The sequence below is a fragment of the Gigantopelta aegis genome, chromosome 4, assembly GCF_016097555.1.
Source record: "Gigantopelta aegis isolate Gae_Host chromosome 4, Gae_host_genome, whole genome shotgun sequence".
Lineage (NCBI taxonomy): Eukaryota > Metazoa > Mollusca > Gastropoda > Neomphalida > Peltospiridae > Gigantopelta > Gigantopelta aegis.
This window is the reverse complement of record NC_054702.1, coordinates 104,284,492-104,300,318: the sequence shown is the minus strand read 5'-3', so window position 1 is coordinate 104,300,318 and position 15,827 is coordinate 104,284,492. Positions and strand designations below refer to the sequence as shown.

At 36.1% G+C, this 15,827-nt stretch overlaps 1 protein-coding gene across 1 annotated transcript in view; it reads left to right on the top strand.

Annotated features, from left to right (window-relative positions):
- Positions 1–1,066: 1,066 nt before the first annotated feature.
- Positions 1,067–15,827, top strand: part of LOC121370130 (collagen alpha-4(VI) chain-like) — a 36,758-nt gene continuing 21,997 nt past the window's right edge. Inside the window, exons 1-6 of the mRNA XM_041495237.1 lie at positions 1,067–1,133; positions 3,076–3,493; positions 12,080–12,222; positions 12,628–12,639; positions 13,515–13,932; positions 15,274–15,416. Of these exons, the coding sequence (XP_041351171.1) occupies positions 1,067–1,133; positions 3,076–3,493; positions 12,080–12,222; positions 12,628–12,639; positions 13,515–13,932; positions 15,274–15,416 (1,201 nt within the window). The remainder of the gene's footprint in view (positions 1,134–3,075; positions 3,494–12,079; positions 12,223–12,627; positions 12,640–13,514; positions 13,933–15,273; positions 15,417–15,827) is intronic.

The following is a 15,827-nucleotide window of genomic DNA, read 5'->3' as shown; positions in this document are numbered from 1 at the left end:
AAACCAATAAATGTCGATAACATGATGGAATAAAATGCACAATATTTACAAGATATACTGGTTTTTTAATGTTTATAGCCATTTATTAGTACATGAATAAGCAGGGCCGTAGCTAGGATTTTTTTTTTGGGGGGTGTTGGGGTGTGGGCGCAACTGAGTAGTTAATAGTCTAAAACTCCTTTAAGTTTCTATAATGCTTTCCGAATTTTTTTCGGGGGGGGGGGGGGGTAACTGCCTCCCTTGCCCCCATGCTAGCTACAGCCCTGTATACATTATATGAATACAATATGAATATGGTTCCAGGCAGCCAACGCAGAACATTATTCTAAAATAGGTAGGCTTAATATTTTAAGTTGCATGAATATTGCGCTTTCTCCGCAACATTTTATTTATTTTTATTTTGTTTCTAGTTGGACTAAACGGAGATATTCAGTAGTGGTGTTGAATCTAATGGGATTGGGAAGTCGTTCGATTATCTAATCACGATTTTTTTATATTAATCACGATTTTTTTATATTAATCACGATTTTTTTCTTCTTGGTTTTTTTTTTTTTGTCTTTGTTTTTACCGCTCGGTACCAAATATATGATTCGTATACATGTATAATTTATCCATATCTATAAATCTTTACGATCGTTCTGGAACTATCTACGACAAGGTTGGTAAAGCTTTATCTTCTTATCTAGACCTAGTAGACACGGGCGGTTACATGAACTTTCTAGAGAGGAGGCGCAACATTTAGCAGATCTTTTATGGTAGTCCACAGTCCACTACCAATACCATGCATTGTATATGGGCAATATGCCTTAGAAACACCCAGCCAACGAAGATCACCTTCTCCTCTGAAAAGAAAGAAATTCCTTTCTAACATTGGCTTTTCGAGGCACTTCGAAGTTCAAATAAGGGGTGCGCAACTCCGGCAGTCACCCCTTGTATTCGCGCCTTTAGTAGCTGATAGGCCTACTGTGGAAACTTGTCATGTGTTGTAAGGTTACCTGTCTGATAATGCTATAGAAGACTGCCAGACATATTCCTCTCGGGCGGTGGAGAGGAGCTGGTGGGGAAAATGGCTTGTAATCATTTAATTCTGTTTGTTGGTTGTCTTCTTCATCTGGCCTTGTCTCAAACTACAGGTTTGTCCTTTAAAGGAATGTGTTGTTAGGAAGTGAAAAACCAATCTAATTAAAATTAGCTCCACTATTACATGTGGATCTAACACCAGCCAGTTGGAGCTCATGTCCACCAATCAAAACCTTACTTGCAGAATCCTGCCAGTGATTTAAAAATAATTTGAAAACATTCCGAATTATCCTGAGGGTATTAGTCATGTTTCGTGTGAATTACGAATGCCTTAAAACATGTTTTATTTTATAAAATAAATAATTTTTAATGTAAAACTGAAGACTGATTTAGTTGGGGGGGTATAAATAAATAAATAATTTTTAATGTAAAATTGAAGAATGATAACCCACCCCGTACGTATTGGTATGGTTCACTAAAATAGACTCGCTCGATATTTTTAGAATTTATATGCTCCCAAATAACGTTATAAAAGGCGAAGTGTGATTGGTCAATATTTAAATTATTATTTACAGGCGAAATGTTACCTGGACATTGGGGACTACGCAGTGTTGTTAGTTTTAAATCACTGGCATGATTCTGCAAGTAAGGTTTTGATTGGTGGACATGAGCTCCAACTGGCTGGTGTTAGATGCACATGTAATAGTGGAGCTAATTTTAATTAGATTGGTGAAAAACAAAACAAAAACTATTTGCAATAGGCCTACGTTTTTAAAAATAAAACCTGCAATCATTAGTGTATTTCTTGTTAAAATTTATATATTTAGAATACATCGTCAAATGTGTTTGTGTGTATGTAGGCTATATTATACATGCGTGTACGTGAGAGAGATAGACGGGGGGGGGGGGGGTAGACAGAAACAGTGAGAAAGAGGTTCTTGTGACGCGCTATTATTTGATTTCCTTTGGATCTTATTTAAAATTTAGGTCTCATTCAAACGCAGTGTTAATCAAATTGACACCTCATGGTGAGATGTTTTGGTTTTAAATCCTATTGCTTCTTACCTTTGTCTCCTTTGAAGTACAGTTATGTTTCCATCGATCTGGCAGCTCCTATTTTTTAAACTTCTTTTGCTGTCCACCTCTGCGTTTATGTTTTATGTTAAAGGGACATTCCTGAGTTTGCTGCACTTCTTAACAATGTTATCGACTAACAAAGACGTTTTAACGATTGTAATTACATATCAAATATATTTTTCTGCATAAAATATTAGTGGCTATACATTAAACGTGTTTCTGATCGTTCTAATATTTGAACTAGGTTAAATTTCATTTTATTTCCAAAAATATAATTTCTTTCGTACGTATGAAATTATTCGAACACAAAATCCAGTTTGGGCTTCTTACAAATATTAAAGACGACCAGAAACACATTGAATATACAGACACTGATATTCTAAACAAGAAAACATTTTTAATATGTAACTTTACCGGTGTGTTTAATCGTTATTTTATTTTATTTTTTTTCCAGACTTTACTACTCTCGCAGCTACTATCATACCAGGACCTACTACAGGTGTTTTTATTTATTATTATTATTATTATTATTATTATTATTATTATTATTATTTTGTTTGTTTGTTTGTTTGTTTGTTTGTTTGCTTTATTATTATTTCATAACTTATTTTATATACTTTTCTACGATATATTGTAAACGGCATAAAAGATTACATATCTCACCCATGGCGTGTTTCTATAATGCACTGTTTATAGATAAGTGCTATTCGAATTTTGACACGGCGATGTTATTTGGTATACTGCAGTGCTACTTTTAGAATCCTAAACATATTGTTTTTTTAACATGGTAATAAATGAGTTATATTAAGGACCCGAAAGTATCATTACTATAATAAGAACACATCTGCGTTTTTCTTTTTCACACAGAAAGTTGTGTCCACTGTCTTAGTTTATCTAATCTAATTATTGATTATTGATTAGAATAATATATAGAAATATAATATATTTCCTTTTTCACTTCTTATATATTTGATTAAGTATGCGAGAATCGAAAAGCCGACGTTGTTTTCCTGCTGGATTCGTCCGGGAGTGAGGGTAAGCCGAACTTCAACAAGCAGCTGGAGTTTGTGAAGAACATCGTGAAGAAGTTCAACATCGGGCCCGACGCCGTGCAGATCGGCGCCGCCACCTTCTCGACGACGGTGAAGAATGCTTTCTGGCTGAACCAGTACAAGACGAAGTCGCAGATCCTGGCCGCCATCAGCAACATGTCCTATGATGCAGGCAACACCGAGACAAACCTAGCCCTGGCGTTTGCCAGAACTCAGAGTTTCACACCTGCACACGGCGCGAGGAAAGACGCCACCCAGATCCTGGTCATTATGACGGACGGGCAGTCGTCGGAGAAGCCGAAGACAATCGTTGAAGCACATAATTTGCATGCTACCAAAGTCAGGTACGTACACCAAAGACAAGTACGTACAGCAAAGACAGGTACGTACGCCAAAGTCAGGTACGTACACCAATTAAGTCAGGTACGTACGCCAAAGTCAGGTACATACGCCAAAGTCAGGTAGTTACGCCAATGTCAGGTATTTACGCCAAAGTCAGATAGGCCTACGTACACAAAATACATGTACGTACGCCAAAGTCAGGTATATACAACAAAGTCAGGTACATACAACAAAGTCAGGTACATACAACAAAGTCAGGTATTTACGCCAAAGTCAGGTATTTACGCCAATGTCAGGTATTTACGCCAAAGTCAGTACACAAAATACATGTACGTACGCCAAAGTCAGGTATATACAACAACATCAGGTACATACAACAAAGTCAGGTACGGAAGTTAGTGTACGTACAATGAAACAAGTGTTGAGCAATTGCTCCAGGAAGCTTTGCGGGTGCATTTTTGAAACAACGCGGGTGTACTGTATTCAAGAATAACACTAAAAAAACGAAGATCATGTCAAATGCTCATGTACCTTGTATATCTCAGGGTTTTTTTTTTGCTTACATTTTTTTTGTGGGTTTTTTTGTTTTATGTGTTTAAAATTTACTTTTGCTGTTGTTGTTGTTGTATTTGTGCCCGTTTTAATCTGTGCCTATGATTGGAATATCAAGACTATAGGAGTGTCCGCATGGGTTTTTCCAAGGGGAGACGAGGCATGTTGGCACATATACAGTTAATATGGCTAATACAGTTGATATAGTGCCTGTCTTCACAGCTGTATTTATACCAATGAGCTCTGTCCTGTGCTAGTTTGATTTATTAAATTAATCTGTGAGTGAAAGTTCTCTTTGGACGGTACAGGAACTAGAAAGGATGTATTGTCTAGTGAAGTACATGTATCTTCCCAGGAGTGCCTGTCTTCCCATAAACGAGGCACTAGATATATATTCATGGAATCAATCACTATTTTGCCAAATTCCCATTCGACTCTGTATTGTGCAGAAATACGGTTTTAATCATGCACAACGGTTTAGTCGTTCAGGTTTGTATTCTTACTGGAGTTTGTTAACATAATGCACACGGTGGCTAATGGATGTTTGTATTCTTACTGGAGTTTGTTAACATAATGCACACGGTGGCTAATGAATGTTTGTATTCTTACTGGAGTTAGTTAACATAATGCACACGGTGACTAATGAATGTTTCTGTTCTTACTGGAGTTTGTTAACATATTGTACACGGTGGCTAATGGATGTTTGTGTTCTTACTGGAGTTTGTTAACATAATGCACACGGTGGCTAATGGATGTTTGTGTTCTTACTGGAGTTTGTTAACATAATGCACACGGTGACTAATGAATGTTTGTGTTCTTACTGGAGTTTGTTAACATAATGCACACGGTGACTAATGAATGTTTGTGTTCTTACTGGAGTTAGTTAACATATTGTACACGGTGGCTAATGGATGTTTGTATTCTTACTGAAGTTAGTTAACACGGTGGCTAATGAATATTTGTATTCTTACTGAAGATAGTTAACATATTGTTCACGGTGGCTAATGGATGTTTGTATTCTTACTGAAGTTTGTTAACATATTGTACACGGTGGCTAATGAATGTTTGTATTCTTACTGAAGTTTGTTAACATATTGTACACAGTGGCTAATGAATGTTTATATTCTTTCTGGAGTTTATTAACATATTGTTCACGGTGGCTAATGAATGTTTGTATTCTTACTGGAGTTTGTCAACATATTGTACACGGTAGCTAATGAATGTTTATATTCTTACTTGAGTTTGTCAACATATTGTACACGGTGGTTAAGGAATGTTTATATTCTTCCTTGAGTTTGTTAACATATTGTACACAGCGGCTAATGAATGTTTGTATTCTTACTGGAGTTTGTTAACAGATTGTACACGGTGGCTAATGAATGTTTGTGTACTTACTGGAGTTTGTTAACAGATTGTACACGGTGGCTAATGAATGTTTGTTTTCTTACTGGAGTTTGTTAACATATTGTACTCGGTGGCTAATGAATGTTTGTGTACTTACTGGAGTTTGTTAACAGATTGTACACAGTGGCTAATGAATGTTTCTTTTCTTACTGGAGTTTGTTAACATATTGTACACAGTGGCTAATGAATGTTTGTATTCTTACTTGAGTTAGTTAACATATTGTTCACGGTAGTATATATTCTTACTTGAGTTTGTCAACATATTGTACACGGTAGCTAATGAATGTTTATATTCTTACTTGAGTTTGTCAACATATTGTACACGGTGGTTAATGAATGTTTATATTCTTACTTGAGTTTGTTAACATATTGTACACAGTGGCTAATGAATGTTTGTGTACTTTCTGGAGTTTGTTAAAATATTGTACACGGTGGCTAATGAATGTTTGTATTTTTACTGGAGTTACTTAACATATTGTACACAGTGGCTAATGAATGTTTGTTTTCTTACTGGAGTTTGTTATCATATTGTACTCGGTGGTTAATGAATGTTTATATTCTTACTTGAGTTTGTTAACATATTGTACACAGCAGCTAATGAATGTTTGTATTCTTACTGGAGTTAGTTAACATATTGTACACAGTGGCTAATGAATGTTTGTATTCTTACTGGAGTTTGTGAACATATTGTAAACGGTGGCTAATGAATGTTTGTATTCTTTCTGGAGTTTGTTAACATATTGTACACGGTGGCTAATGAATGTTTGTGTACTTACTGGAGTTTGTCAACATATTGTAAACGGTGGCTAATGAATGTGTGTGTACTTACTGGAGTTTGTTAACAGATATTGTGCACGATGACTAATGAATGTTTCTTTTCTTACTGGAGTTTGTTAACAGATTGTACACGGTGGCTAATGAATGTTTGTGTACTTACTGGAGTTTGTTAACAGATTGTACACGGTGGCTAATGAATGTTTGTTTTCTTACTGGAGTTTGTTAACATATTGTACTCGGTGGCTAATGAATGTTTGTGTACTTACTGGAGTTTGATAACAGATTGTACACGGTGGCTAATGAATGTTTGTATTTTTACTGGAGTTACTTAACATATTGTACACGGTGGCTAATGAATGTTTGTGTACTTACTGGAGTTTGTCAACATATTGTACACGGTGGCTAATGAATGTTTGTATTCTTTCTGGAGTTTGTTAACATATTGTACTCGGTGGCTAATGAATGTTTGTGTACTTACTGGAGTTTGATAACAGACTGTACTCGGTGGCTAATGAATGTTTGTTTTCTTACTGGAGTTTGTTAACATATTGTACTCGGTGGCTAATGGATATTTCTTTTCTTACTGGAGTTAGTTAACATATTGTACACAGTGGCTAATGAATGTTTGTATTCTTACTTGAGTTTGTTAACATATTGTTCACGGTAGTATATATTCTTACTTGAGTTTGTCAACATATTGTACACGGTGGTTAATGAATGTTTATATTCTTACTTGAGTTTGTTAACATACTGTACACAGCAGCTAATGAATGTTTGTATTCTTACTGGAGTTAGTTAACATATTGTACACGGTGGCTAATGAATGTTTGTATTCTTTCTGGAGTTTGTTAACATATTGTACTCGGTGGCTAATGAATGTTTGTGTACTTACTGGAGTTTGATAACAGACTGTACACGGTGGCTAATGAATGTTTGTTTTCTTACTGGAGTTTGTTAACATACTGTACTCGGTGGCTAATGAATGTTTGTGTACTTACTGGAGTTTGTTAACATATTGTACACGGTGACTAATGAATGTTTGCGTACTTACTGGACTTTGTTAACATATTGTACACGGTGACTAATGAATGTTTGTGTACTTACTGGAGTTTGTTAACAGATTGTACACGGTGGCTAATGAATGTGTGTGTACTTACTGGAATTTGTTAACAGATTGTACACGGTGGCTAATGAATGTTTCTTTTCTTACTGGAGTTTGTTAACAGATTGTACACGGTGGCTAATGAATGTTTGTGTACTTACTGGAGTTTGTTAACAGATTGTACACGGTGGCTAATGAATGTTTGTTTTCTTACTGGAGTTTGTTAACATATTGTACTCGGTGGCTAATGAATGTTTGTGTACTTACTGGAGTTTGTTAACAGATTGTACACAGTGGCTAATGAATGTTTCTTTTTTTACTGGAGTTTGTTAACATATTGTACTCGGTGGCTAATGAATGTTTGTGTACTTACTGGAGTTAGTTAACATATTGTACACAGTGGCTAATGAATGTTTGTATTCTTACTTGAGTTTGTCAACATATTGTACACGGTGGTTAATGAATGTTTATATTCTTACTTGAGTTTGTTAACATATTGTACACAGTGGCTAATGAATGTTTGTGTACTTTCTGGAGTTTGTTAAAATATTGTACACGGTGGCTAATGAATGTTTGTATTTTTACTGGAGTTACTTAACATATTGTACACAGTGGCTAATGAATGTTTGTTTTCTTACTGGAGTGTGTTAACATATTGTACTCGGTGGTTAATGAATGTTTATATTCTTACTTGAGTTTGTTAACATACTGTACACAGCAGCTAATGAATGTTTGTATTCTTACTGGAGTTAGTTAACATATTGTACACAGTGGCTAATGAATGTTTGTATTCTTACTGGAGTTAGTTATCATATTGTACACAGTGGCTAATGAATGTTTGTATTCTTACTGGAGTTTGTGAACATATTGTACACGGTGGCTAATGAATGTTTGTGTACTTACTGGAGTTTGTCAACATATTGTACACGGTGGCTAATGAATGTTTGTATTCTTTCTGGAGTTTGTTAACATATTGTTCTCGGTGGCTAATGAATGTTTATATTCTTACTGGAGTTTGGTAACATATTGTACACGGTGGCTAATGAATGTTTATATTCTTTCTGAAGTTCGGTAACATATTGTTCTCGGTGGCTAATGAATTTTTATATTCTTTCTGGAGTTTGGTAACATATTGTTCACGGTGGCTAATGAATGTTTGTATTATTACTGATGTTTGTCAACATATTGTACAACGTGGCTAATGAAATGTTTGTATTCTTACTGGAGTTTGTTAACAGATTGTACACGGTGACTAATGAATGTTTGTTTTCTTACTGGAGTTTGTTAACAGATTGTACACGGTGGCTAATGAATGTTTGTGTACTTACTGGAGTTTGTTAACAGATTGTACACGGTGGCTAATGCATGTTTGTTTTCTTACTGATGTTTGTCAACATATTGTACATCGTGGCTAATTAAATGTTTGTGTTCTTACTGGAGTTTGTTAACAGATTGTACACGGTGGCTAATGGATGTTTATGTACTTACTGGAGTTTGTTGACAGACTGTACACGGTGGCTAATGAATGTTTGTATTCTTACTGGATTGTGTTAACATATTGTACACGGTGACTAATGGATGTTTGTGTACTTACTGGAGTTTGTTAACATATTGTACACGGTGACTAATGAATGTTTGTGTACTTACTGGAGTTTGTTAACAGATTGTACACGGTGGCTAATGAATGTGTGTGTACTTACTGGAGTTTGTTAACAGATTGTACACGGTGGCTAATGAATGTTTCTTTTCTTACTGGAGTTTGTTAACAGATTGTACACGGTGGCTAATGAATGTTTCTTTTCTTACTGGAGTTTGTTAACAGATTGTACACGGTGGCTAATGAATGTTTCTTTTCTTACTGGAGTTTGTTAACATATTGTACTCGGTGGCTAATGAATGTTTGTGTACTTACTGGAGTTTGTTAACATATTGTACACGGTGACTAATGAATGTTTGTGTACTTACTGGAGTTTGTTAACAAATTGTACACGGTGGCTAATGAATGTTTCTTTTCTTACTGGAGTTTGTTAACATATTGTACTCGGTGGCTAATGAATGTTTGTGTACTTACTGGAGTTTGTTAACATATTGTACACGGTGACTAATGAATGTTTCTTTTCTTACTGGAGTTTGTTAACAGATTGTACACGGTGGCTAATGAATGTTTGTGTACTTACTGGAGTTTGTTAACAGATTGTACACGGTGGCTAATGAATGTTTGTTTTCTTACTGGAGTTTGTTAACATATTGTACTCGGTGGCTAATGAATGTTTGTGTACTTACTGGAGTTTGTTAACAGATTGTACACGGTGGCTAATGAATGTTTCTTTTTTTACTGGAGTTTGTTAACATATTGTACTCGGTGGCTAATGAATGTTTGTGTACTTACTGGAGTTTGTTAACATATTGTACACGGTGACTAATGAATGTTTGTGTACTTACTGGAGTTTGTTAACAGATTGTACACGGTGGCTAATGAATGTGTGTGTACTTACTGGAGTTTGTTAACAGATTGTACACGGTGGCTAATGAATGTTTCTTTTCTTACTGGAGTTTGTTAACAGATTGTACACGGTGGCTAATGAATGTTTCTTTTCTTACTGGAGTTTGTTAACAGATTGTACACGGTGGCTAATGAATGTTTCTTTTCTTACTGGAGTTTGTTAACATATTGTACTCGGTGGCTAATGAATGTTTGTGTACTTACTGGAGTTTGTTAACATATTGTACACGGTGGCTAATGAATGTTTGTGTACTTACTGGAGTTTGTTAACAGATTGTACACGGTGGCTAATGAATGTTTCTTTTCTTACTGGAGTTTGTTAACATATTGTACTCGGTGGCTAATGAATGTTTGTGTACTTACTGGAGTTTGTTAACATATTGTACACGGTGACTAATGAATGTTTGTGTACTTACTGGAGTTTGTTAACAGATTGTACACGGTGGCTAATGAATGTGTGTGTACTTACTGGAGTTTGTTAACAGATTGTACACGGTGGCTAATGAATGTTTCTTTTCTTACTGGAGTTTGTTAACAGATTGTACACGTTGGCTAATGAATGTTTGTGTACTTACTGGAGTTTGTTAACAGATTGTACACGGTGGCTAATGAATGTTTCTTTTCTTACTGGAGTTTGTTAACAGATTGTACACGGTGGCTAATGAATGTTTCTTTTCTTACTGGAGTTTGTTAACAGATTGTACACGGTGGCTAATGAATGTTTCTTTTCTTACTGGAGTTTGTTAACATATTGTACTCGGTGGCTAATGAATGTTTGTGTACTTACTGGAGTTTGTTAACATATTGTACACGGTGACTAATGAATGTTTGTGTACTTACTGGAGTTTGTTAACAAATTGTACACGGTGGCTAATGAATGTTTCTTTTCTTACTGGAGTTTGTTAACATATTGTACTCGGTGGCTAATGAATGTTTGTGTACTTACTGGAGTTTGTTAACATATTGTACACGGTGACTAATGAATGTTTCTTTTCTTACTGGAGTTTGTTAACAGATTGTACACGGTGGCTAATGAATGTTTGTGTACTTACTGGAGTTTGTTAACAGATTGTACACGGTGGCTAATGAATGTTTGTTTTCTTACTGGAGTTTGTTAACATATTGTACTCGGTGGCTAATGAATGTTTGTGTACTTACTGGAGTTTGTTAACAGATTGTACACGGTGGCTAATGAATGTTTCTTTTTTTACTGGAGTTTGTTAACATATTGTACTCGGTGGCTAATGAATGTTTGTGTACTTACTGGAGTTTGTTAACATATTGTACACGGTGACTAATGAATGTTTGTGTACTTACTGGAGTTTGTTAACAGATTGTACACGGTGGCTAATGAATGTGTGTGTACTTACTGGAGTTTGTTAACAGATTGTACACGGTGGCTAATGAATGTTTCTTTTCTTACTGGAGTTTGTTAACAGATTGTACACGGTGGCTAATGAATGTTTCTTTTCTTACTGGAGTTTGTTAACAGATTGTACACGGTGGCTAATGAATGTTTCTTTTCTTACTGGAGTTTGTTAACATATTGTACTCGGTGGCTAATGAATGTTTGTGTACTTACTGGAGTTTGTTAACATATTGTACACGGTGGCTAATGAATGTTTGTGTACTTACTGGAGTTTGTTAACAGATTGTACACGGTGGCTAATGAATGTTTCTTTTCTTACTGGAGTTTGTTAACATATTGTACTCGGTGGCTAATGAATGTTTGTGTACTTACTGGAGTTTGTTAACATATTGTACACGGTGACTAATGAATGTTTGTGTACTTACTGGAGTTTGTTAACAGATTGTACACGGTGGCTAATGAATGTGTGTGTACTTACTGGAGTTTGTTAACAGATTGTACACGGTGGCTAATGAATGTTTCTTTTCTTACTGGAGTTTGTTAACAGATTGTACACGTTGGCTAATGAATGTTTGTGTACTTACTGGAGTTTGTTAACAGATTGTACACGGTGGCTAATGAATGTTTGTTTTTTTACTGGAGTTTGTTAACAGATTGTACACGGTGGCTAATGAATGTTTGTGTACTTACTGGAGTTTGTTAACTTATTGTACACGGTGGATAATGAATGTTTCTTTTCTTACTGGAGTTTGTTAACTTATTGTACACGGTGGCTAATGAATGTTTCTTTTCTTACTGGAGTTTGTTAACATATTATTGTTGTAATCGGTGGCTAATGAATGTGTTTGTATTCTTAACACACCACTATTTCATTTTTTCAGAGTGATCTCCATTGGCGTTGGAAAAAACATTGATAGCAACGAACTGAATACGATTGCCACTGATAAGAATCACGCCTTCACTGTGGCCAACTTCACAGCCTTGCAAACCATCGAACACGAGGTGGTGAAAACCACATGCCACAGTTAGTCACATATATATTATTCATTATTTTCGGCGTTATTAAAGACGGGGTCAAAGGTACCAATTCGCTTGGACTTCAAGCTTTAAAAAACCGATTTGGATGCAGACATTAGCTTTTGCGTTTGGTCACCTTCTTGTTTTTTGACGTGAAAGGACCTAAAAACTGGAATTAGATTTGAGGGACCTGCGTCGTTCATTATTAAACTCATTTGAACCGAATACCATTTGAGTCAAATGGCCCTTGCTGTTTAGATCAAAAATGATTTTAGCATTGTTCCGATATTATTTTGAAACAAACAGTAGGTTTTACTAGTTTTTTCTACGGAATATATTCTGTTATATTATAAACATTATTGTTATTATAAATATTTCACACATTTTATGGTCTTTTTCTTCTTATTTTCAGCTGGAGAATTAGGTAAGAAATAGTTTAAAAAAATAAATGAAACTAGTTAGCTAATAGTTTGAGATTTTAATATATTTATTTAAAACGCTTTCGATACTCCATAGTAATTATGCACACAAAAAAACCCCATTAAGTTCACAAAATATATTAAAATGGACTTATGCATTACTAAAGCTGGTGTGTGTGTGTTACTGTTGTTGTTGTTGTTGTGTGTGTGTGTGTGTGTGTGTGTGTGTGTGTGCTGGGGTGTTGTTAAACATTAATTAATTTATTCATTTTTCACTAATCTCCAATTATACCACTCACACGGTATTAGAATTTGTCAAATAAATACATATACCTTGTTACCTTGTCTTTTTGCATTACGTCTAAAAACTATTTTTCCTAATGTTACGAATGTATATTATGTCGATTATCATGTCTTAATAGTGTACTCATGAATTGGTATGTTTATTTTCTAACGGTATCAGCATATCTTTATTCAAAGACATGTACATATTTTCCCGTTTCCTTCAGAATGTAGGTCAGTTCCCGCAGACATTGTATTCTTACTGGATGTTTCCGAATCCGAAGAAACCTCAAATTCGAATTCTGCTATTCGAATTTTGACGAGGCATAATGCTATTTGGTATACTGCACTGCTATTTTTAGGATCCTAAACATATTGTTTTTGTAACATGGTCATGAATGAGTTATATTAAGGACCCGCAAGTATCATTAATATAATAAGAACACATCTGCATTTTTCTTCGTCGCACAGAAATCTTAGTTTTGTCCACTGTCTTAGTTTATCCAATCTAATTATGTAATTATTTATTATTGATTAGAATAATATATAGACTGATTTAATATATTTCCTTTTTTCTCTTCTTATATATTTGATTAAGTATGCGAGAATCGAAAAGCCGACGTTGTTTTCCTGCTGGATTCGTCCGGGAGTGAGGGTAAGCCGAACTTCAACAAGCAGCTGGAATTTGTGAAGAACATCGTGAAGAAGTTCAACATCGGGCCCGACGCCGTGCAGATCGGCGCCGCCACCTTCTCGACGACGGTGAAGAATGCTTTCTGGCTGAACCAGTACAAGACCAAGTCGCAGATCCTGGCCGTCATCAGCAACATGTCCTATGATGCAGGCAACACCGAGACAAACCTAGCCCTGGCGTTTGCCAGAACTCAGAGTTTCACACCTGCACACGGCGCGAGGAAAGACGCCACCCAGATCCTGGTCATTATGACGGACGGGCAGTCGTCGGAGAAGGCGAAGACCATCGCGGAGGCACATAATATGCACGCTACCAAAGTCAGGTACGTAAACCAAAGTCAGGTACGTACAGCAAAGTCAGGTACGTATAGCAAAGACAGGTACATACAACAAAAGTCAGGTATGTAAATCAAAAGTCAGGTACGTAAACCAAAAGTTAGGTACGTAAACCAAAGTCAGGTACGTAAACCAAAAGTCAGGTACGTTAACCAAAAGCCTGGTATGTACATCAAAGTCAGGTACGCATAGCAAAAGTCAGCTACGTACACCAAAAGTGAGGTACGTAATCCAAAGCCGGGTATATACACCAAAGTCCGATATGGGCCCCAAAGTCAGATACGTGCTCCACAGGAATTTTTCAAGGAGAGGCATGGCATGTTGGCACATAATAAAGTTTATATGGCTAATAAAGTTGATATAGTGCTCGTCTTCACAGCTATATTTATTCCAATGAGCTGTATCCTGTGCAAATGTTGATTTAGTATATTAGTCTGCGAGCGACAGTCGTCTTTGAGTGGTGCAGGAAGGATGTACTGCCCAGTGAAGGATCTCCTCGTGAGTGGCTGTCCTCCTATAGACGAGACACTACATAGATATTCATGGAATCAATCGCTATTTTGCCAAATACTCTATCCTGTGCAAATGTTGATTTAGTATATTAGTCTGCGAGCGACAGTCGTCTTTGAGTGGTGCAGGAAGGATGTACTGCCCAGTGAAGGATCTCCTCGTGAGTGGCTGTCCTCCTATAGACGAGACACTACATAGATATTCATGGAATCAATCGCTATTTTGCCAAATACTCTATCCTGTGCAAATGTTGATTTAGTATATTAGTCTGCGAGCGACAGTCGTCTTTGAGTGGTGCAGGAAGGATGTATTGCCCAGTGAAGGATCTCCTCGTGAGTGGCTGTCCTCCTATAGACGAGACACTACATAGATATTCATGGAATCAATCGCTATTTTGCCAAATACTCTATCCTGTGCAAATGTTGATTTAGTATATTAGTCTGCGAGCGACAGTCGTCTTTGAGTGGTGCAGGAAGGATGTACTGCCCAGTGAAGGATCTCCTCGTGAGTGGCTGTCCTCCTATAGACGAGACACTACATAGATATTCATGGAATCAATCGCTATTTTGCCAAATACTCATTCGACTCTGTATTGTGCAGAGATGCGGTTTTAACCGTTCATAACGGTTTTGTAATTCATATTTATATTTTTATTGGAGTTTGTCAACATATTGTATACTGTGGCTCATTGAATGTGTTTGTATTCTTAGCTCTCTACATTTTCAGAGTTTCAGTTTTTATTCTTATTGGAGTTTGTCAACATATTGAACACGGTGGCTGATGAATGTCTTTGTATTCTTAGCTCTCTACATTTTCAGAGTGATCTCCATTGGAGTAGGAAAAAACATCGACGCCAACGAGCTGAATACGATTGCCACTGATAAGAATCACGCCTTCACTGTGGCCAACTTCACAGCCTTGCAAACCATCGAAAACGAAGTGGTGAAAACCACATGCCACTGTTAGTCATTATTTACATATCTGTTATTTATTCATTATCTTCAGTGTTATCAAAGTCGGGGTCAACAGGACCGGATCGCTTGGGTTTCAAGCTTGAAAAAAAAATTGATTTCGTTAAAGACATTTTTTTTTGCGTTTGATCATCATGTTTTTTCAAGTGAAAGGACCGAAAAGCTGGAATTAGATTTGAGGGACCCGCGTTGTTCATTATTAAACTCATTTGACCAGAATACCATATGTCAAATGGCCCTTTCTGTTTAGATCACTAAATAGTTTATTATATACTGAATAAAAATTACCAAAATGATTTTAGCATTGTTCCGATATTATTTTGAAACAAACTGTGAGGGGTTTTTTTACGAATATATTCTGTTATATTATAAACATTATTACTATAATAAATATTTCACAC